The 24099-nt window shown below is 45.2% G+C and overlaps 2 protein-coding genes across 2 annotated transcripts in view; both read right to left on the reverse strand.

Moving 5' to 3' along the window:
• Nucleotides 1-7901, reverse strand: part of LOC147007565 (uncharacterized) — a 32972-nt gene extending 25071 nt beyond the window's left edge. The window contains exon 1 of the mRNA XM_085866888.1: nt 3668-7901. Within this exon, the coding sequence (XP_085723014.1) occupies nt 3668-3880 (213 nt within the window). The 5' untranslated portion in view covers nt 3881-7901. The remainder of the gene's footprint in view (nt 1-3667) is intronic.
• A 2075-nt stretch (nt 7902-9976) lies between these two features.
• Nucleotides 9977-23524, reverse strand: LOC147007566 (meprin A subunit beta-like). The gene is made up of 5 exons (XM_085866886.1): nt 22885-23524; nt 21572-22149; nt 21311-21410; nt 17528-17704; nt 9977-11880 (listed from the first exon to the last, which is right to left on the reverse strand). The coding sequence occupies exons 1-5, from the start codon at nt 22964-22966 to the stop codon at nt 11855-11857; spliced, it is 963 nt and encodes a 320-aa protein (XP_085723012.1). The 5' UTR covers nt 22967-23524; the 3' UTR covers nt 9977-11854.
• Between the last annotated feature and the right edge of the window lie 575 nt (nt 23525-24099).

Below are 24099 nucleotides of genomic sequence, written 5' to 3' on the forward strand. Positions count from 1 at the left end.
GATACATGGCCCCATCCATCCTCCCCTCAATACGGTGCAATAGACCTGTCCCCTTTGCAGAAAAGCATCCCCAAGGAATGATGTTTCCACCTCCATGCTTCACGGTTGGGATGGTGTTCTTGGGGTTGTACTCATCCTTCTTCTTCCTCCAAACACGGCGAGTGGAGTTTAAACCAAAAAGCTCTATTTTGGTCTCATCAGACCACATGACCTTCTCCCATTCCTCCTCTGGATCATCCAGATAGTCATTGGCAAACTTCAGACGGGCCTGGACATGCACTGGTTGAGCAGAGGGACCTTGCGTGCGCTGCAGGATTTTAATCCATGACGGCATAGTGTGTTACTTATGGTTTTCTTTGATACTGTGGTCCCAGCTCTCTTCAGGTCATTGGGCAGGTCCTGCCTTGTAGTTCTGGGCTGATCCCTCACCTTTCTCATGATCATTGAGGCTCCACGAGGTGAGGTCTTGCATGGAGCCCCAGACCGAGGGAGATTGACTGTTATCTTGAACTTCTTCCATTTTCTAATAATTGCGCCAACAGTTGTTGCCTTCTCACCAAGCTGCTTGCCTATCGTCCTGTAGCCCATCCCAGCCTTGTGCAAGTCTACAATTTTGTCCCTGATGTCCTAAGACAGCTCTCTGGTCTTGCCCATTGTGGAGAGGTTGGAGTCTGATTGATTGAGTGTGGACAGCTGTCTTTTATGCAGATAACGAGTTCAAACAGGTGCAGTTAATACAGGTAATGAGTGGAGAATGGGAGGGCTTCTTAAAGACAAAACTAACAGGTCTGTGAGAGCCGGAATTCTTACTGGTTGGTAGGTGATCAAATACTTATTTCATGCAATAAAATGCAAATTAATTATTTTAAAATCATACAATGTGATTTTCAGGATTTTTGTTTTAGATTCCGTCTTTCACAGTTGAAGTGTACCTATGATAAAAATTACAGACCTCTACATGCTTTGTAAGTGGGAAAACGTGCAAAATCGGCAGTATATCAAATACTTGTTCTCCCCACTGTATAGCTGTAAAGCCATGTGACCTTCGATATCATAGGTGAAGAACTTTTTCTTCCTCATGGATAGGCAATCATACCTGTAATGTTTGACCTCGATCTGTGCAGCTTTTCTTTTTGTATTTTGCATTTTAGATTTTGAAGGATTTTTAATTTATTTGGAGAAGATTTTTTTGAAGGTTTTTATGTGAAAAACAATAAAGCTGCAGAACCACGCAACCAATGATATCATCAATTCCCCCCCCCCCCCCACCCCTGCATAATTTAGCTCCAGATGACCCTCAAAATTTTTCTACTGATCGGATAAAGCATTCAACATATGCAATTATGATGCCATAATGAAGCCATCTTTGACATCTTCAAAAAAAAACACACTTGCTTCCCACAAGGAGCACTTCACGATTTTGTGCAAAGTTTCGATTTTTTTCCATGAAGCGGTTTCAGAGATACAGATCCAACGTTTTTCCTTTTTTCAAACTTAGCTGCCACACCACGTGACCTTTCGCGATCGTCGATTTAAGCACTTTCACCCCGGTACGCTGTCTTCCATTCCCCTCACACTGCCATTCCTACCCCTCCCGTGTTGCCTTTCCTTCCCCTCCCTTCATGTTGCTTTCCCTTCCGCTCCCTTAGTGTTGCTTTCCCTTCCGCTCCCTTCGTGTTGCTTTCCCTTCCGCTCCCTTAGTGTTGCTTTCCCTTCCGCTCCCTTAGTGTTGCTTTCCCTTCCGCTCCCTTAGTGTTGCTTTCCCTTCCGCTCCCTTAGTGTTGCTTTCCCTTCCGCTCCCTTAGTGTTGCTTTCCCTTCCGCTCCCTTAGTGTTGCTTTCCCTTCCGCTCCCTTAGTGTTGCTTTCCCTTCCGCTCCCTTAGTGTTGCTTTCCCTTCCGCTCCCTTAGTGTTGCTTTCCCTTCCGCTCCCTTAGTGTTGCTTTCCCTTCCGCTCCCTTAGTGTTGCCTTCCCTTCCGCTCCCTTAGTGTTGCTTTCCCTTCCGGTCCCTTCGTGTTGCTTTCCCTTCCGCTCCCCTCATGCTGCCTTCCCTTCCCGGACCCTCATGCTACCTTCCATTCCCCTCATCCTGCCTTAACTTTGCCCTCCCCTCACGCTGCCATCCCTTCTCCTCCCCTCACGCTGTCTTCCCTTCCCCTCCCCTCACGCTGCCTTCCCTTCCCCTCATGCTGCCTTCCATTCCCCTCACGCCACCTTCCCTTCCCCTCCCCTCCCCTCACACCGCCTTGCCTTCCCCTCCCATCACGCTGCCTTCCCTTCCCCTCATACTGCCTTCCCTTTCTTCACCCCCTCCTCACTCTCCCTCCATCCTCCACCGCTCTTCACTCCCCATCCTCACTCTCCCCCCTCTCTTTCATTCTCTCTTATCTTCTTTTCTCTCTCTCCCCCTTGCTCCCCCCTCTGGCACTCCCTCTTCAATCCCCCTTCATCTTTCTCCCCCACCCCATCCCCTCTCCTACTTCACCCTTTTTCTCTCTCCCTCTCTTCCCTCTATCCCTCTCCCTCCCCTTGGTATTCCCAGCTGCTCGGTGATATTTGTTCATGAAAAATAAGCAAGGAGCGGTAACTCTGGGTCCCCTGCCTTTTGGATGGTAACAGGAATAGATGAAAAGTGTAATATCATAATGTGATCTTCTTCTTCTTCTTCTTCTTCTTCTTCTTCTTTCGGCTGCTCCCGTTAGGGGTCGCCACAGCGGATCATGCGTATGATCCGCATAGTGATTTGGCACATGTTTTACGCCGGATGCCCTTCCTGACGCAACCCTGGTCGCCTCTTACGACACAGGGATATGGTACACCTATTTTAACCGGGGTATACACCGGTACTCATTTCGCCGACCTCGGAAGGATGACAGGCTGAGTCAACCCCCTGGTGTATTAATTCAGTGGCCCAACGGGGCTTGAACTCAGGACCTCTTGGATCCCAAGCCGCTGCCCTAACCACTGCGCCAAACACCAGGCTATAACACCAGGTAGAAAGGTAATATGATAATGTGATATGAAAGCTAAATCTTGAACGTTTTTTGAAATACAGCACACACAAACCAAGTGACCAAGATGATTGCCATGGCAACATAATTCAGCCAATCACTGCCATGATCTAATCAGGTTGAGATGTCATGAGGAATAGATATGTGGAATATGAAAGCTAAATGTTCAACGGTTTTTTTTTCATGTCGTGTACACAAGTACGTGTACTGATGATCGGTCGGTTGTACGGAGCTCATTTTAATGTCCCCCGTCTCCGTCCTTGCCGGAAGCGTGGAGGGGGGACAGAAATATATAATAGACAAAAATATTTACATTTATTGGGGATGCATACTGTCATGTTCTGTGAAATTGAGGAGAGGTGGGTTTCACAGCTGATGATGATCTCAGTTTATTCACATTATTGCATGAACTCGGCTGGGAGTCTCGATCTCTGCCGCCGATAACACGCAGCCCCTCATCTGTAGTGACACAGGCAGTTGTGATTGACACAGCTTCAGTCAGATCGAGATCAGGAACAACCAACAATTTCCGGAGGATCGTTTAGTTATTGATGCCGACAACGAAAACAACTCTCAACATCTCATCCAACACGGCACCGAATTCACAATGTTCAGCCAATCTGCGAAGGTCAGGAACAAACTCGGACACCGACTGACCTTCCTTCTCCCACGAGTGGAGAACTTGTACCGGGACACGAGTTTTCCGGGTTTCGGCTTGTCGTGTCTGGCCACAATGTCGATCAGTTCATCGAAGGTTTTATCCTTCGGTTTATCGGGAGTAACCAGATCCTTCATCAGGGAATATGTTGTTTTTCCACACACTGTGAGCAGAACGGCCCAGCGACGATCAGCATCTTCTGCCGCCGCCATCTTGTCGAAGCTCCACGTTCATTCCCCGGGGAGGTGCACAGTGCGCATGCGCGTGGCGGGAGCTTCACAGAACGTGACACCGCTATCAGTAGTTCCGTGACGAACGAAACGTGACGAAGCTTCTACTTTCACGTCGCCCTGACCTTGGGTCACGAAGTTCCCGGATGTGAAGGCAAATCATGAGCAGTACCACAGCCAGAAATGGCGTTCAACTCGTTGCTCGGTTGTGGATTTCTCCATGAGAAAACGGCGGCGCTGTCACAAAGCCCAAGCCACCCTAAGTTGTGTCCGCCCGAGAGACAAATTGAGATCCACGGATCCAAAGAGTCTGACATCGTTGTCTAAAATCTGTGATGGTGACGAGTTGTTCGAATCCGGTTATCTGACAGGATTTTTTAAAGTATTTTTTTTTCTTTATCTGTTGTTTTATTTTATCCACGAAGGAGTTCATATGATTGTTGTTTGTTTACTTTTTATTTTGCCGTGGATTTATCAGGATCACAAGGAAATTGGACACAGGTGAAGCCATTGAGGCCATCGGGCCCTCCGGCCCATGAACAGCGCGTCAATTTATCAACACGAGATGAAAACAAGAAAATGCAAAATGTAGTTTTTATTTTAAATGTGATTGTGAGAAAGGTAAATATATTATGTGATTAGTAGATTTGTTTATAATTTTAACTACAACTACCAATCGCAGTTTATTTTCACGTTTTTTATTTGGAGGCAAAATCTGAAAAAAAACCTTCATTATCATCATCAACAACGACAACTAAAAGAAGAAGAAGAAGTATTTTGAAAAATTAATACAATTTTCGGTGTTATCCAATTATTCCAAACATGAGGAATCACACCGTGAGCCGCATCTGGAGTAGTTTGAAAATTTAAATCTACAACATGAAGTAAATCGCTGACATGAATGAACGTGACGGAGTCGGGACTGTTGGGAGAGGTAAAAGCCTGTTCGTGAGGACGAAGAAGAAGAGGAACGTTGTTTCACCAAATCGTCAAAAACGAGGGAACAAACACGTCATAAATGACGTGACTGGATACGGATGACGTCAGACCATGAAGCACAGCTTGTCCTCTGCTTCCTGATTAAGTGGATTTTATAATTTTAATGAGGGACAAAACGGTTGGAGGATGCGGGCATCGATCGCGCTCCCTCTCAGATGCAAAGCGAGCGATCTACCATTGGAGATAATCCCCCGTTCTTGAACATCAGAACTTGGGGGTCATCTCTCATGACTGATAAGAAACCAGATTGAAAGTGCTTAAGCAAGCACTCTAACGGAACGGAGTGCTCACCACCGCTTAACAACATGGCGGTCTCCATGTAAAACAAAGTCGTGGAACTTCAGCTGGGCGGGTCGGGTTTGCTTGCATTACTCGCTGAAAAAAAGTGTCGGCTGTGTTTTATCAGACTCCTCCTTTGATGTTTGAATGATGCCTTTAAAGGGTTCGAAATGTCGACAAATCTAAAGGGTGTAAAGGTGTAAATGATCCACGAGGGGCTTAAGGGTTCATAATATCTAAAGCATAAAGGGGATATGGATATGTTCCAACAGGGGATAGGGTTCAAAGGGTCTTCGGGATCTCATGGACGTAAGGGGTCTCAAACGTTTAAGACCCATTGGCCAAAGAAGAAATGGTCTCATGGGACTTCAAACGTCTAAAGGTCTCAAGGTTCGAAAGGGTCTCAGGCGTCTGAAGGTCCAAAGCAGTCTCGAGGTTTAAAAGGTCCGTTCTGGTAGTACGTCATGAATAGATGCAGTCACGATAGTACGTCATGAATAGATGCAGTCACGGAACAACTGATGTTCAAACACAACATAATTAAGAGACAAAAGCAGGGATGTGGTGGTGTCGGAGTGTACCGCTCTGGCACCTCAATCCATGCGAGGTAGATCTTCCCTCCACAACAGTTTAAAACAAACAAAAGCACCCACGTTCAGATTGGTTGTGTTATTGTGCTTTGTGTACTTTCATGTTCACATAATCGGGATCAAAACTTGTCCCAAAAGCTTGGCTCTGTCGATTTGTCAGACACTTTGTCTCATGAACGATATCATAACAATGTAGGTGTCGGGAACACCGACCGTACGAATTGCCGAAACCAGTATGGTCCAGAAGCAAGACAAACTTTCCAACCATTTTATATCCAGATTGAATGAATTATGTCATGTTTAGAAAAAGTATTTACACTCTGGAAGATGTGAAGGCATGGGGAACTTTGGATGCTGACAAGTCGTGGAAGTCTGGGTGGATCAGGAATCATGTTGGTTGAGCAAATGTAGGCCGATAACACATCAATGACAGACTCATGTTGACAGAGCAGATAAGCATAACAATCTATCTATCTGGGTTCTTCAAGGAGTAATGATGGAGGCATCAGGAGAAACCTTTACTCTTTATTTTTGTTTTCTTTGTCTGTCTTGGAGAAGGGAATTATTGCAGAAAGTTTTGTGTAAGGCTCATTTGGCTGTGCCTGGACAGGGTTTGAGGGTGGACAAGTCGCGGCTGAAACCCGAATCCTCTCCAAGTTCCTCCTGATGACTCCATCTTTGACCTTTACTTCTTCAGGTTCCTCCTGATGACTTGATCTTTGATCTTTACTATTTCAGGTTCTTCCTCATGACTCCATCTTTGACCTTTACTTCTTCAGGTTCCTTCTAATGACGCCAATGCAGTACTGTACTGTATTTAGTTTTCTGTTTGATTACATAAGTTAACATCATGGTTACCTGCTCTGCCATCTCCTTCATTACTCATGGATGTTTATCTGGCCCCAAAGATTAAACTTATTTCATCAACTCCAAGAAAGATACCAACTAATGTGAAGGATAACTAAAGAACTAATTCCAGCAGACAGGACTCCCAGTTTAATGTCTATCTGAGGGACGGCACGCACATTCATGAATCACCCTGCCTGTGTGACACACTGGGATGGCATTTTGTTATTTTTTTGCATGTTACCAAGTCGTGGCTCATGTAAGGGCTAACACAAGAAACATACAACAAGGCAGAAGACAAGAGGGACAGGAGAGGGAAGTACAAAACAGTGGAGAACAGAGATATTAGGAGATCTGAGGAGTGAGGGATTGGGTGGGGTATACAGAGCACATGGGGTAAACAAGATGGCACTTCAGGTACTTTCAGGAAGGAAAAGAGGGAATTTGAAGGAGAGGGGTTTGGAGTGGTTTAAAGGGGGTAGAAAAGATCATGGTTTTGGATGGGGGAAGATTTGAGTTGAGGGTGAAGAACTGTTTTGAAGATCTGTATGGAGCAGCGGGAATGAAGAGAGTGTGGGAGTTTGTTCCAGAGGTGGGAAAAAAAGAGGAATGAAAGAGTGAAGGTGAGCAGTGATTCTTGATTTTCACAGTTTCACCAGGGGTTTTTTCCTGGACCTTCAGTGCCCTGAAAAAATATAGGGGGGGGAGAGAGCATAGACAGAGCAATCGGGGGGGGGGGGAGCAAAGCCAGAGAGGATATGGTAGAAGACAGAAAGACCACCAACCTGCCTCTGTGAGAAAGTAAAAGACCCACAGCCTCAGCTTCATCGTGGGAGATACCAATAATCTTAATGCCTTGGTTTCCACAGCGTGAAGCTGAGAAAGGTGAGAGGTGGGAGCACCAGCCCAGAGGGGAGAGTAGTACTCCATCAGACTGCAGATGAAAGCTTTGAAAATGATAAAAAGCTCAAGTATGCCAAGGAAGGACTTTGCACGACGTTGGATGCCCAGTCGGCGACTGGCTTTGGAGGCAAGCTTGAAGGTGTGGCTTTCCCAGGAAAGATCGTGGCAGATAGTGAGACCCAAAAGCGTGAATGAAAGGACTTCATCAAGGGGATTGTTGAGAAAGTAGATGGGGCTAGGGGGTTTCCAGACGGTCCTTTCAGAGAGACATGGTGAGGGTGTGGGATTTGTCAGGATTGAAAGACATATTCCAAGTGTTTGACCAGCTTGTGATTTTATCCAGGTCTACAAAAAGTGAAGAGGCTGCTGCCTGCCAACCAGATGGATGAGATATGGTATGGCAGAGGGTGGAGTCATCAGCAAAGCGATAAAGAGGATTTTCCAGAAAGTCTGAGAGATCATTGCTGAAAAGAAAAAGCACAGGTCCCAGAACATTGCCTTGAGGAGCTCCAGCCTGGATGGGAAGAAGAGATGAGAGGATTCCATGAAGAGGCACACATTGACAGTGACAGGAGAGTAAGTCCATGAGCCATGAGTGGAGATTGCCTTGGATTCCATAAGAAGAAAGTTTGGTAAGCAGTGCGGGATGCCAGACCATATCGAAAGCTCATGATATGTTTGGAGAGATAGCCCTGATCTCATGTTTGGCACTGAGGACCTCCATCCATTGTTGGAAAAGCAGAAGTAGCATGTCCAGGGTTGTTTGACCCAGTCTAAATCCAAATTGATCGTCGGAAATCAAGCCATTGGAGAAGAGGAAAGATTTGATGTCGGAAGTGCTGATAGATTCCATGAACTTGCCGATGATTGGGAGCAGGCTGATTGGTCTGGTGTTGCAGCGATTGGTTTTTGCACATTTCTTATGTTGAGTGGTAATGTTTGCTGATTTCGAAGCAGATGGCAGATGACCTTGAGCAAATGAGAGGGTGAAGAGAACAGAGAGAAGATTTTTGAGCAAGAGCAGTGGAGGACGTTTTTTGAACACGTGGGCTGATGCCACCTGGACCGGTGCTGAATCTGAGTATAGGTTTGACAGCAAGCTCTTCACCTTCTCAGAAGAAAAGAACACAGAGTCCAGGGACAGTTGGGTGTGACTGGGTAAGTTGGGTACACAGAGCAATGGGTTTGAAATGCAAGATTTAGATGCAAACACAGAGTTTAGGCATTCAGCCTTTTCACATGCAGTGTCAGCGATGTAGCATTTTGAGGTAAGTGAGGGGATGGAGGGGAAACATACACCAGAAACAGACTAAACTCGATGCCACCAGGATGTGGAGGAGGGAAACAGGTTTGAGAGTTCAGACTTAACATGAGAAACATGTCGTTCCCTGGCTTTCCTGAGGGTAGACACACACTTGTTCCAAGCTTTGTGGGAGGAACTGAGATTGCCTTCAGTAGGATTTGCCTTCCATGAGGCAAAGTCAAGTTGTTTCAGGTGAACTGCCTCACCACAAGCTTCAGTGTATCATGGGAAGGAGGAAGGGTATGACAACTGAAGACAAGATGGGATAAATCTGTGCATGACAGAGAGCATCTCTGGACTTGCTATGAAATGAACCCCATGTCAATGGGCAAGAACGACCTTCATCAAAGTGTGCAGAGAACCAGTTTGAGAGGTGACCCTGCCACTGAGTATTCGGGAATGGAGGTAATTCAAGACATTATCCGTGTTGCCAGGTATGCTCCTTTCTGTTGAAACCATTATTGTCTCCACGGTAAATTATGACATCACAATTCCATAGAGAACAATGTCTGCCGCATTTGCAAGTAGTCATTCCCCTTAAGGTAACCATCAAAAAAGAAGGTTACCATCACTCTCTCTTTAGAGATAGTACACTAGACGATCACCTTCGGAAGATGGAGGGCAGTTTCGCAGATTTCATGTGCGCTTTCAAGTGCAAAAAATCTTATTTTCTGCTGATATCTCCAGTCAAAGGGAAGTCACCTCACCACAGCACAATTACACGTGAGGACCGGAATAATTCGCCTTCTTTATCACAGGTTTGATGCATTTTTTTAATGAACAGCTATCAATCTCTGCTTCACATTAATATTGTGTGTAAAGAAGTTTAAGTTCTTCCCAAGAATTCTCCCAAGTGTTTGTTTTTGACATTCCTGCCTGCATTGACGGGAAACGCAATGATTTATATTGGGGAATGCCAATCACCCAAGGGAGAATATCCTACACTGTCACATTAAGTGCACACACTTGGCTGGTAACAATGTTACCTTCGTCCAAGTACAACAGACTATTGAATGGATTTACATTTTCCGGGTCATGGGAACTGAACTCCTTCCTCAACTTCCTCTGTACTGTCAGAAAGGCAGATCATTTTATCGACAACACCCAAGATGAGACCACAAAACAATCCATCTTGTAATGACTAAACAAAGAAATAAATATGTTTCATAGACCTTTATTACAATTATGTGAACAAAAGTAAGAATGTAAATAGATTGAAATAGAAATATTATATCACTGACTACAATCAACAAGGGTGACACTTTGTGAATCAACAGCCTGTCGGCCACCCACCAATCCAAGAACTTAGAGTTGGGTAAAAGAATCAAACCCAGACAAAATATTGTTGTGGAGCCGGGTGTCGGTGGCGAGCACGACCGCGAGGTGGAGCAGTACAGTCGGCTCCACCGAACACCCGGAATCTAGATCGTGCTTCTCGGAGAACTCCGAGAGGCACGGGTCCCTTTCAGGACCGTGGTCGCAATGAGGTAATCTAATCTGAGGTAGGGTCCACTTGTCTAACTCCAATTTACTTAAGTACTCACCCCGTCCAACTACCGGGGAATCCACACCCTCGGCCGACTCTGTCCGATCCGAGTCGCAGTAACGGCTCGGATCCGGCGTAACCGAGCGGAGTTACCAGGGCCGCCAGCCCAAATGCACAATTTTCCGCTTCGCTATTTTCCAACACGCACCATGCTAAGCCAATGAAAGAAACACAGAAATGAGCTGATACATTCAACAAAATGGATATTTATTTACAATAGGCAGGGAGGGGAACATAGAAGAGCAGAGTTATCCGACTCTAAGAAATGCAGTCAATGTACAAGCGAAAGCACTTAACAATTCTACTTGACAAGACAGGCCTGCACACAGACACACACCCAAAGAAATGGACCCCGTAGGGTCTTTATTGAAGGTTCCCAGCTCTAGTGAAGATGAGCTGGAAACCAGAGCTATCTTGGACCTGTCCACTTCGTGTGGTCTTCGACGTCCTGGACTGGCGGGACTCGAACCCGCAACCACGATGCCACTCCAAGTACCCGGGATGGAGGATGAAGGGCAGACACCAACCAGCGCGAGCGCGGACGAGGCAGCGAGCGCCAGCAGGCAAGGCCTGGCGATCCGGCAGACCAACACCAACTACTAACAGTCGGATAGCGCCAAACAATTGTTAGCTTCTTCTCCAGAGGGGAGGAGCCGCCTCCTCCGACCCGCTCTCCCTCACTGGACGGTTTTGGCGCGCAAATGCGCTCGTCGCCCCTGTGATTGGCCAAAAGGGGCGCCAAGTCCGCTGATTGGACCGGGGGGGGGGGCGTGGCGGGCCTCACGGCGGACCGCCACTCAAACAGGAAGAGGAGTAACATTGTCCTGCGTGGGCTCTCATTGGCCAAGAGACGGCAAACTCGCTTGCATCTCTCTGATTGGTCCAGAGAGACGCCAAGTCCGTCTTGAACTCAGCCCACCGCGAGCGTTATGGTGTCAGGATGGAGCGAAGGCGTTGTTGTAATTGCAAGTGATGTAAAAATGTAAAAGAAAACCCTGACTATCAAAATAACTCCGCAGTGCACGAACATTTAATTCCCATTAGACTAGGGACGGGACCCTAACAAGAAACACGTACTTACGATATAACTGATCTATAAGGACTCTGGCTGTTGTGTGCTCATGGCTTCCAGATTCGCAACACTATTTCAAAGGTGAGTATGTGACCTCTGTATTCTGAAAGAGAGCAACAATATTAAATTTAATAATTGAATCTCCTCTTTCTTTCACAACCACCCCTCCACCACTCCCAATACACCCATAAATAACAATGAGGGGTGGGGAGAACTTAAAGTAAAATAAACAACTGCATAATTATAGCAAAATGTGGGGAATAGAGTGTTTTAGTTTTTCTTCATCAAGTGAATCGAGACAAGTGATGATGTAACTGGAAGTGCCTGGATGGTTAAATCCAACCAGAGATGAGCGCAATGGACCAGATGGTTATCCATGCATACAAGATGGTGTCCTGATGGCGAATGCCCACATTTGCTACAGTGGACGAAGACGTGCAGTTGCTGTAAAGGAAGAATTCACAAAGGAATTGGTATCACGCCATATCCACACATTTTTCTGATATTAAGATTTTACTGGTTTATCACGTGGTCAAATTATTACATTTTCATTCCAAATAAGCAGAAATTATTAACCAAAATTATTAAAATCAACAGTTTTTACTCTCCCTCTCACAACAATCACAGACTCTACCTCATTGTTCATTCATTGTTAAAACATAATAATTTTGTTCATAAATTTACACCTTTTCCAAGCAAAGCTATTCTAATGTGATATCCTTTAATAATAGTTTTGTATCAAAGGATTTCATGTCAATTATTTAAAAGATCTATATCTGACCATTATTTTTTACCTCATTTGATGGAGAAAAGTATCTTCAAGGAATGCTGCGCGAGTTGATGAACACTGTTTAAATATAAACTGATGAAGTAATCTGTGTTAACACAAATAAATGGTATTTTGGGGCAAGAAGACACACCAATACTGACACAGGATTAGAGAGGAAGCAGGTGTGCATAGTGCAATTACCTGGACACAACAATAGAAACGGACAAAAGATGGACAAAATTTGTCGTCTTTTGGGAGAAAGTACAGCACACAAGTTTACTAATCTGAGATACGGGTGTTCAGAATGATTGTACAGTGGCTTGCAAAAGTATACACCCCCAACCAATAATTCCACATTCAGATGAATTACAAAGAAACATACAAAGAAACATACAAAGAAACAAATGAATTTTTTTATGAATAACTGAAGAGATCAAACGAAACACCGTTCTCAATTAAGGAGGTTACATGTATATATACCTATATGGAATACCTATATACCTAATGGAATACCTATAAAAAAACATGCATCAATCAAATTTAACTGGTTGTAAAAGTATTCCGCCCTTTAGGTCAGTACTTGGTGGAAACACCGTTTTAAGCAATGACTGCTATGAGTCTTGTTGGGTAGGTCTCCACCAGCTTTACACAGTGAGATGGTGAAATCTTTGCCCATTCTTCACGTGAAACTTGCTCCAATTCTGCCAAGTTTGATGGGGATTGTCGATGGACTGCAATCTTCAAGTCTCGCCATAAATGTGCAATTGAGTTCAAATCAGGACTTTAACTGGGCCACTCAAGAACTTTTATTATCTTCTTTTGTCAAGTGAATAAACTCACTGTTGAGCTTATTTTGCGATTAAATAACTCTGGAATAATTCTTCCCACCAAAGAGCCAGAGTGTAATGTACCTGGGTGCTCGTATTGCGAAAGTTTTAAAAAAAAAGTCAAGTGAAAGAAAGTGTGTCCATCTTTGTGCTTGGGATCATTGTCCTACTGAAATGTGAATCTCCTTCTCAGTTTCAGATTCATGGCTGACTGAAGCAGGTTTTCATTAAGGATTCTGCTGCACTTTGCACTGTCCATTGTTCCTTCTATCCTGACAAGCTTGCCAGTCCCTGCTGATTAAAAGCATCCGCATAACATGATGTTGACACCACCATACTTCACAGTAGGGATGGTGTTGACTGGGTGATGTGCAGTGTTTGGCTTGCTCCAGACGAAACGCTTTAAATTTAGACCATAAAGTTCAATTTCTGTCTCGTCTGAACACAAAACTTTTCTCCATGTGCCTGCAGTATCATGAAGATGCTTTTTGCAAGCTCCCTGGGAGATATTAAATGGATCTTTTTCAGTAATGGGTTTTCTTGCCACCTGTCCAGAGGCCAGCTTTGTGAGGGGAATGGGATATTGTTGATTGATGAACACTGACCCCCATCTCGGGGATAGAGCCTTGCAGATCTTTCAAAGTCATTGTTGGATTTACAGTGATATCACGAACCAGTTTCCTGCTTGCTTGGCTGCTGTGTTTGGATGGGCAACCTCATGTGGGTGGAGTCTGTGTGGTCTGATACATCTTCCACTTCTTAATGATGGATTTCACCACACTAAAAGGGATAATGAATGACTTTGAAATCTTCTTGAAACCCTCTCCTGAATGGTGCTTCTCCACCACTTTATGTCTGGCTTCTTTGGAAAGATCCTTTGTCTTAATGTTTTCCTTGTTGGTTGACCAAGTGAGTCACATCTTAAAACTTCTTGGATAAGTGTGGGAGCTTAATTAAGTTAAAACACTGATTACATACAGGTGAAACCTTTTACACTTATTTTGCAACCTTTCAAACAAATAATTTGCTTCTGAAGTGATTTGGTGTTAATTAAAGGGGTTGAATACTTATATAACTGAGAATCACCTGATTTTCTCTGTTAATCTAACATATTCACATTTTATCTGCATTTTTTTTTTAGCATTACAGTATATCACTTTGGACTAGTTTGTGAAGTCTCTCTATATTAAGTTTGATTTGATGTCATCATGAAATAAACTCAGGTGGCATCAAATTGTGAAAACTTTGGAGGGGCTGAATACTTTTGTAGGCCACTGTAAGAATGAGGTAATAGTCCAAAAATACCAATTTCTGATAATTTCCAAAATCGAAATATCTATATTTGGCAAAAAAAAAAGATTTCATGAGTACAAATATATATATATATATATATATATATATATATATATATATATATATATATATATATATATATATATATATATATATATATATATATATATGGAGAGGGCATGGATGTGTCCCGCAACAGTGGTGGGAGGAGAGTGGCAATATGTGGGAGAATTGAGCATTCACTGAGTGTTGCTGCGATAGCTCAATTGCCAGAGAACTGGTGTGGTGAGGTGATATGAAATCCTTCCTTTTCTCCAACTACCTCATATCAGATCACCAATTTGGATTCAGACCAGGTCACTCTGCCTTGCACATGCTGCTTCGACTCAGCCAACAATCGTTGGAGGTCAGACATGAAATCAGGGCTATCTCTCTTGACATATCTCGTGCTTCCGATAAAGCCTGTTATCCCAACTTGCTCTCCAAACTCTCTGCCTCTGATGTCCAAGGCCAACTCCACACATGGCTCCCTGACTTCCTCTTGTCTCGTAGCCAATGTGTGGCTCCCAACCGCATCCTTTCTTCCCCTCTGTCTCTCAAAGCTGGAGTGCTCGAAGGCAGTGTTGTAGGCCCCAGTCCGATTACTAATCTTCATCAATAATCTCTCTGACTCTGGAAAATCCTCTTTATCTATTTGCTGATAATTCCACCCTGTGTCGTGACATCCCTCATCCTTCAAACAGGCAGGCCACAGCCTCTTCCCTCTCTTCAGACCTTGAAAAAACATCACAAACTGGTCAAAAACTTGGAATGTGTCTTTCAATCCTGACAAATCTTACAATCTCACTCTTTCTCTCTCCGAAAAGACCATTTGGCAAACCCCACTGTCCACTTTCTTAACAATACTCTTGAGGATGTCCAGTCATGCAAAGTCCTGGGTCTCACTTCCAGCCACTATCTCTCTTGGGGAAACCACATTTTAAAGTTGGCCTGCAAAGCCAGTCAGCAACTGGGCATCCTCCATCATGCAAAGTCCTTTCTTGTCACACCTGAACTCCTGTCCAACTACAAAGCCTTCATCCACAGCTTGATGGAGGACTGTTCTCCCCCCTGGGCCCGGCTCCCCTGCCTCACATCTTTCGCAGATTAATGCCATGGAAACCAAGGCCTTCAAGATTATTGTAATCTCCCGTGCAAAAGCAGAGTCTCTGCTCTTTACAGGCTTTGTCGCCCCCTCCCCAGGTTTTGTAAGGCGTGCACAATCCAGCATCAACCCCTGATGGTGAAACTATCTAAATCCAAGATCACTGCTCACTCTTTGTTGTCGTTTTTTTCCTGCCTGTGAAACCAACTTCCACATTCTCTTCAATCTCATCCTCCCCTCTTGGTCATCAAGACAGCTGTTTACCACAATCTCAGTTCATCCCCAATCCAAAACCTTGATATTTTCTATCTTCGTTAACCCCAGCCCAGTTTCCACTCTTGAGAGTTTCCTTTTGTATCTATCTTGTCCACCCCCCACATCCTTTCCTGTGCCCCATTTATCCACACACCCATTAATTGTCCAAGTCTACCGCTGTCTTGTCCTTCAATGAAGCTGTTGGTGCCCCCACCCTCTCTCCTGTTCCTCTTCTCCTGTTAAGTCCTGATCCCTATCGTGTATTTGCTCTTCCATGAGCCTTGACTCAGTCTACAAAAAAGAATAAATTTCAGGCACTCAAAAAGCTTAACAAATTCTTCACATCTTTCTGTCTCAATCTCCATATCTCTTCCCCAACCTTTCCACCTCCACTCTCTCTGTCTGTCTCTCTCCATCTCTGTCTGTCTGTCTCTGTCTGTCTCTCTCCATCTCTGTCTGTCTCTCTTCACACTGGATACTTTGCATTTGCCTCGCTCAGTGTTTGTCAGAACATGGATTTATAATTTGTTCAGGATGCTCGTAATACCCACCTATTTATCATGAAAGACATTGAGGTGTTTTTAATGTTAGGGTTAGTCGTTTTTATGTTTTTAATGCAGTAGTCGATACAATAAAACCTAAAGGGTCTGTTTCTCCTCTGTATGAACATAACCTTACATCATCAATTCATTGTCTACACACCACACAAACACAAACACCACCACACAAACACAAACACACCACCACGCAAAATATTCCACAAAAGTACTGTCGAGGGTCTACGATCTCTGATTGCTCTTTCCAGTTAGTCTCGCCCTGAAAGGTTTGTGAGACGATTGTAACGCCCGTATATGTCTGTCTGTCTGTTTGTGTGTCGACGTCGATAAATTTTCGCTTTAAAAATGATTTTATCTGCAACTGCTTGTCTGATCGATGCAAAACATTAAACAAAAGAGAGACTCCCATGGAGAATATTTCATTGATAACTCTGACATCAAAGGTCACATGGAATGGCAGCCATTATTGAATTAAAAGAAAAACTTGGATATATTCCCCAAAACCACTGAAAGAAAAAAATTGAAAGTTGATGCATGTCATCATCTCCCCATTGGGTTTATAGGGTAATAACAATGAGATCATTGGTGAAGTGGTATTCCAGCCATTAATTGGTTGAATCGAAATCCTTAAGTATCTGAAAAATTTGTAACTTCAGATATCTGATCAAAGACCTGATGAGAGTGAGGAATTACATTTATGATGTCATTGGTCACGTGGTCTGGCACCCACATTGGAATGAAAATAAAAACGTTTTAAAAAAGTGTCTTCTCCATACCGCTTAATCGATCAATCCAAAACTTCATACACACACACACGCACACACACACACACACACACACACACACACACACACACACACACACACACACACACACACACACACACACACACACACACACACACACACACACACACACACCATTGGGATTAGAATTCGTAATTTTTTTTTCACATTCACCTTCATTGACACAATTTAGCCTCAATGTGCATAAAAATGGTTGTTAAATATGCTAATAATCAATCAGTAATCAATAACGCTACAGACAATGGCAATGTATGTGACATAATAGAATGATGTATGTGACATGGATGATACGGATACATGGGCAGTAATTGCAGCATGTTTCGTTAACGATGGTATTATTGATCAGAATGAGCGTGCAAGGTGAGACAATGCGTTCTTACCGAGCACCGTTCTCATTAATTAGGTTTTGTGATTAAAATCTTTCAAGACATTTGACTCACCCTCAAAATTTATCAGGAGGACAATATCTCTGCGCCTGATGTATTGTCGCTTGTGAAGATGAACATGAGGGAGGAATGTCCTGTACCCATAACCTGGTCCACGGTAGTAGGTGCTTCCATTATTATACACTTGGTGACCAACTCTGTCTGGCCGATCCCACCGGAAAACAATAGAACCTGCAGGAAGAAATGCACAAAATTAAAATTTAGGATGATACTTACCAGTGGATGAGTGCATTTAAGATGTGTACAAAAAAAAAACAACCAAACAAACAGCCATTTTCCCCTGCTGAGCAGGGGTTAGCTTTGCAGGCTCCATGCAATCATGCTTCCCTTCTTGAGGCAATGTTTTATGGACGGATGCCCTTCCTGACGCCAACCCTGGTCCTGACACACAGGGATATGGTACACCTATTCTAACCGGGGCATACACCGGGACAAGTACACTGGTGCTCATTTCGCCAACTTCGGAAGGATGACAGGCTGAGTCAACCCCCTGGTGTTAATTCAGTGGAAATGGGGCTCAAACACAGGACCCTAGGATGCCGAGCCAGCCCCCCTAACCACTAAGCCAATACCAGGCTATTATTTAAGACTAGCCGAAACCCCGTCACAGACGGATTCCGTTCCATGAGCCCAATATGACAACCAGTGGCGGCTCTTGTAAGAGCCGGATCCCAGTCGATGTACTCCATGGCCTTACCTCTTGAGGCCTACAAAACGTCTTTGTACACGACATTTTTGGTGCACACTACTCCTTGTGAAGAAGTCCCCTGATTTGTGCACGTGTCTACTTTGACTTACAAACACCGTGTCAAAACTTCTCAGGTCACAGTACCGAGAAAAACGTGACGCGACCGCGAGGAGGAGCACAAAATTGGTCCTTCAGTATTAATGTAGTGATAGAAGATACAATGTTTCTTGTGACATTTTTTTGTGTCAAATTCACATTCTGAGGTAGTCATCATGTGCAGAAGAGGGTTTTACATTGCAGACGCTATTTTCGAGGAGTGGAATTACACCTCTCAGCGGTGGCGGTCTGTCAACGACAGACGTAATGACGTCAGTGAATGACCGATGATGCCATGACGTCCTTACGCCTCTCAGCGGTGACGTCACACGTCGCCATGTAAACGAATGTAAAACGAAAAGTGTTTATTCTGCTTCAGAGTTGAAGTTTGACTGTTGCGATGCACTCTTACAGGTACGAAGTTTCTTTCAGTCCAGGTCACGGTACCGAGAAAAACGTGACGCGACCGCTAGGAGGAGCACAAAATTGGTCCTTCAGTATTAATATATAGATGTGTACAGTGGGAAAAATATTGTTGCGGTTCTTGGAACCGCATGCATCCAACAGATAGTGGTCCCAAGACAGTTATTCCATTATTATACGTGTCGATAGTCCTTCCATTTTGTCTAGCGGGACAACAGGGGCGTGCGTTGTGATGATCTCATCGCTTGGTTTGCTTACATCAATTTTTTTTCTTCATTTCATCCCTACTCTTCTTTTCTGATTATTCCTGAGGTAAATCTGAGCTACATGCGTCCTTCGCTGTGAGATGGGTCCTCTCGGAGGCCAGTGCGTGCGGTGCCGCTGCGAGGAAACGATGACGCGCGAGCATTAACAGTGCAGAGCCCCCGTTCCCAAGCGAGCCCTCAACACAACGTGTGCGGCGAGTCATACAGTGCCCTTGGCAGTTCTGGATTATCGACTCGAGCTTCCCCTAATCTGGGGAAGATTGCCAGTTGCATTAAAAAGGCATACGAATGAATATCTCTTCGGAGGCTGCATGAATGGTGTTTTTCACAACACAGGAAACACAGCCAGCACGATGCCCACGATGCACGAAACGCATACGGAGGCCGATAAAGGAGACTCTACGCCACGTTGGGTGGGATGCGAGGGTGCGAAGTAAAAGCGGCGCGTTCCTTTTCAACCAAATATCTGATACATATTGGCTTTCGCCCCGCGCACACGCGAGCAGAGTCATGCGGACGTGAGCGCTGGCCACGTGCGTAATGGCTGAACCCCGCACACTGTATGGAATGTGCTTGAAGGCAGACACGTACGCAACTCACGACTTTGTTATCATACAAAGCAGGTTACGAATGCACCATTCGCGACTTTGTATCGTATTTCCTCAATATTTGACACATATCGGTGTTCGCCTCGCGCACACGCTAGTAGAATCGGGAAAACGGGAGCACTGACCACGTGGGTCATGGCGAATCCGCGCATACTGCGCGAAACTTTCATGGATTTCTCCATAACAAGGTACCTTCGGCCCTCGCGGGCAGCAGCAGATTCCCCACGGATGGTGAAGTCTTCTCGTCGCCATGGCCAGCGAAGCTGCGACCGAGCAGGGGAATGTTGTACAGTGCGGGCCACATTGGCGAACGTGGAGCAAGCGCATTGATCAGATGGTCAGACGCCCGAGTGGGCATGCAGGATCCTCGGCCGGTCGTCAGGGCACGGCCCGGGGTTTTTTGCCGGATGATTCATGCGCCAAGTTCGGTGTGGGCGATTCGTGTCATGTCATGGGGTCAGAGCAAAATATTTTCGCTGTCTGAGATGACCTTTCCAGAAACGGAGTGTTGCGGTTTCCGACCAAATTTATTGGGCCGCGTGAGGGGTCAGGGCCAATCGGAGCGCCCGATTCAGGTGATGACGCTTCACTTCGGGGTGCCCCCCCGCCCTGAGCTGTGAGTCCTACAAAGATCAGAGCGGTCCCTCCGCTTGTCTCTCTCTCGCTCTCTGCCCGACATCGCCACGACCCACCTCCTGCTGTCTGGACTCCACCTCCTCGTCTCTGCCCACACGACGTTGACCCCACCTGCCTACCTGTTCCCGCCTCCCACTCCATCCACGCACTCTGGACTCCGCCCCTTCTCCACTCAAGCCCCTCCTTCACGCCCACGGTCGCCACATGCGCTGCTGAATCCAGCGATGACGTGCCAGCTTTCGGGTACCACACCACGGAGCATTCCCCCCCCCACCCCCCGAAATGTATTGGTGGCGCATTCATGCAATCAAGTACAAAGGAACCGAGATCGTAGTCTAAACTCCTCTCGCTTCTTGTTTCAATACTTTCTCTTCATCGGGTTTTCTGTGTCTGTGTGTGTGTGCGTGTATGTGTCCTGTGTGTGTCCTGGCGCCTGTCTGCTTAAGTAAGACTGCAGAAGATCGTTATTGTTATCATTATTATTGTTATAATTTTTGCGTTAATTCTGCTCTGTGTCCCCTTTTGTAAATTGCCTGTAAATAAATCATCATTAGCAATGTTCCCAGCTAGTTTTTGTGGTTTCTTTCATTGATCCAGCATGGTCCGAATCCTAGCCGAGCCGGGACTTTATTCTCAACGATCCGTTCCTTTTAGCCAGTACGTCCTTGGCAGTGTCACTCGGCTGCATCCAAACTGGTAAAGTGATCCGATCCGGTAGAGTGATCCGGTTAGGACAAGGCGTACCGAGGGCGTGTTCCCTGGTAATTAAACCACGTGATTAATTAGGTAACCCGATTAACCCATAGACGGGAGGACCCCAGGTCACACGGTTGAGTTATTGGCGTCCACAGTCGGTTAAGCGACCTGCCGCATCACGGAATTATCCGTGTACGACGGCATACAATTCCGGGGAGTCTGGTGAGAGCCGAGATAGCTTTCCTCACCGAGTCGACTTCTCACCCGAACCCGGCCCGCAACAATATTATGAACGTAGATACAGCCATAATGAGATAAATGGGAGTGTGTAGAATGTGGATGTGAAGAGGAAGCATAAACAAACCATTAAAATATGTTGTTAAATCTGGGTCTGTGGTGATACTGTGAGTACTGGACATACGGAGTCGTACATCACTGTGTTGGTCCATCACAGACATCGTGATCTGAGAAGAAAGGAAAATCTGAATTGACACTGCATCACAATGAAGATCAAGAAATACATTGATCCTTCCCGCCACCCCACCACCCGCCCCCCCCCCCACCAATTTTTTTTTTTTTAACTCCAGTATCAACACTCTAGTTGCAGCATCCCAAAGTTACGTACCTGTTTCCAGGGACAAGGCCACTGCAGGTCTTCATCTTGATCTCCACTTGTCAAATGAACAAACAAACCAATGCTTTCACTGTTTTGGTACATTCCATTGGGGTACATACTTAGCTGGAAAGAGTACCCCTCAGTGCTGTTAAAGCGTTGGCTGTAGATTGCTGATCCTGCTGGAGTTTTGTCAAGAATGGAGGTAAAGTTCGGGATGTGCCAAATATGTGCGAAGCAGGATACTTCCATCAATGTGAGGTCATCCACTGCCCAACCCCCTGCCTCTGCCGAAACTCCAGCCACTGCATGCAAAGCCAGCCGGAAAGGACTGCTCTCAGACAGCGGTACTTGCGTGAGTTTCCACTGATTAATATTGGTGGCTGGTATGTTGGAGACCACTTTAAACTGTGAGGAATTTGAAGGATGACTAACAGCAATCTGGAGCTTGTCATCAGGACTGCCTCTGTGCTGGTAATATATCTGCAGGCATTGTTGGTCCTTTTGGGGCCGCAGCACACGGGTCTCAATTACTGCCAGGTCACCGGGACTCGCTGCAGTGCTGTTGAACAACAAGAATGGACCCCCATCTGTGGAGGAAAGAAAGGTCATACCTTGGAGATTCAAAACCGTGAAAACTGTTGATCATCTATCGTCTGACATTGTGCTGTTCTGCAACCAATTTTTAAATCAGGCTTTGTTACATTGAGATTTGGTTAAATTGTGTACAATATAGCATTTTTTAAAAGATAATTGCGATTGAACAAGATTACAAAACAAGCACAATTTCTCAAGCCCTCGTTTATAATTAACCAATTCATTAAAGCTGTTGTTAACTCATAGAAAACTGGATATACAACACCACATGTAAAATTGATCATTTCAAAAAGATTTCAGCTGAGGAGGATAAGGCTGACAGGATGGCCGAGCCCGAGAGATCCCCAGTCTCGCCTCTAAAGTGTCAAACTTTGATGAAAATCCCGACTCAGCTATAAACTGCCATCCTGGAGTGATTCACAGGCATGGTGACACATCAATGTGTGTGACATTCCTCGGATAGATGTTAAACGGGTATCCCGTCTGCCAGCATTCGTTTTTGGATATAAAATATCCCATGGTATCCTTCGTGAAGAATAGGCGAGCTATCACCGGCACCCTGGCCAAATTCCAAATTCCTGCCTTAACTAGACGAATGTCAGGCTTGGCCAACCGGTTCGTTTAGACTTGGTCCAAGCTATCCTTGGCCGACCCCACAAGAAAGGTGGGATATTGGTGGCCGTTAAAGGAGTAAAAGAAACTGAGGATGATAACAGGTCTAAACTCACCATCTATTTCACTGGTGAAAATATCTTCAGTGGTTCCAGAGACCCAATGCCAGTCAGCATCATCGGCTGCGATCTGCACCATGCCACAGATGGTGACGTCATCAAAGGTACATCGGTCCAACAAGGCCAACGATGAAGCTGTGGCCAAAAGGGTGGTATGCTGTCAGTGAGTGAGCATAATTGTCAGGACAAAGTAATGAAACAAAATTAAATTAAGCTGTTAGCATTGTTGGCATTAAATTAAGCATTGTCGAGGCTCGTTGAAAATGAGTACGAGTACACTGAACGGATCAGGACACAATAGGACAAAAGGAACAGTGGTTTCAAAATTGGCCTCCAAAGCCAGGCACCGACTGGGTATCCTCCATCGTGCAAAGTGTTTCCTTGCCATACGCAAGCACCGATCCACCTCCAAGGCATTCATTTGCAGCTCAATGAAGTACTGCTCTCGCCTTTGGGTTGGCTCCCCTGTCTTACATCTTGCTCAGTTTGATGCCGTGGAAAGAAAAGCTTCCAAGGTCATTGGAATTTCTCACGATGAAGCTGAGTCGATGGGTCGATCGCTTCACCAATTGCCCACAGGTTGGTGGCCTTTCTGTCCTCTTCCACATCATTTCTAATCTTGCACCCTCTGCTCTGTCCATGCTTTGTCCCACCTGAGGTATCTGCAGGACACACACAGTCCACCAGCAACCCCCTCCTTGTGAAACTGTCTAAATCTAGAACCACTGCTCACTGCCAATCATTTATTCCTCCTTTTTTTCCACCTATGGACCCAACTTCTATCCTCTCTTCAATCTCATTCTTCCCTCGAGATCTTCAAGTCAGCTTTTCACCACCATCTCAAATCATCACCATCTAAAATCATGAGCTTTTCTACACCCGTTAAAACCACCCCACCCCCCACAAAATTTTTCTTATGTATCCATATTGTCCACCCTTTGCGTTCTCCTCTACCCTTCGTCATTACATGCATCCATTTTTCGTCCATATCCGCATACTTTTTCCCTCCACCCTGCTGTTGGTGTTTCCCCTTTCTCCTCCTGTTTCCTTTGTTGCGTTGCATCCTGATTTGTTCTGTTCTACGGCCCAGAGTGTGCAGTAAAACAAGCTCGAATGAGCTAAGATCCTCGTCCTCTTAATGATGACGTCATAAAAACGAATATGACGTCATTGTGATGTATCAGGTTTGCGATAAATTAATTATCTGTGCTC

Source organism: Eptatretus burgeri, unplaced genomic scaffold, assembly GCF_056783735.1.
Source record: "Eptatretus burgeri isolate ZD-2024b unplaced genomic scaffold, Ebu_testis_v1 Ebu_testis_scaffold_103, whole genome shotgun sequence".
NCBI lineage: Eukaryota > Metazoa > Chordata > Myxini > Myxiniformes > Myxinidae > Eptatretus > Eptatretus burgeri.

Coding starts and splice junctions, on each gene's coding strand:
- LOC147007566 (XM_085866886.1), bottom strand. CDS start 22,966: ATGGTGCAGATCGCAGCCGATGATGCTGACTGGCATTGGGTCTCTGGA. Junction 22,150..22,884: donor TTTCACCAGTGAAATAGATG/GTGAGTTTAGAC, acceptor TTTCCTCCACAG/ATGGGGGTCCATTCTTGTTG. Junction 21,411..21,571: donor GGCCTTGTCCCTGGAAACAG/GTACGTAACTTT, acceptor CTTTCTTCTCAG/ATCACGATGTCTGTGATGGA.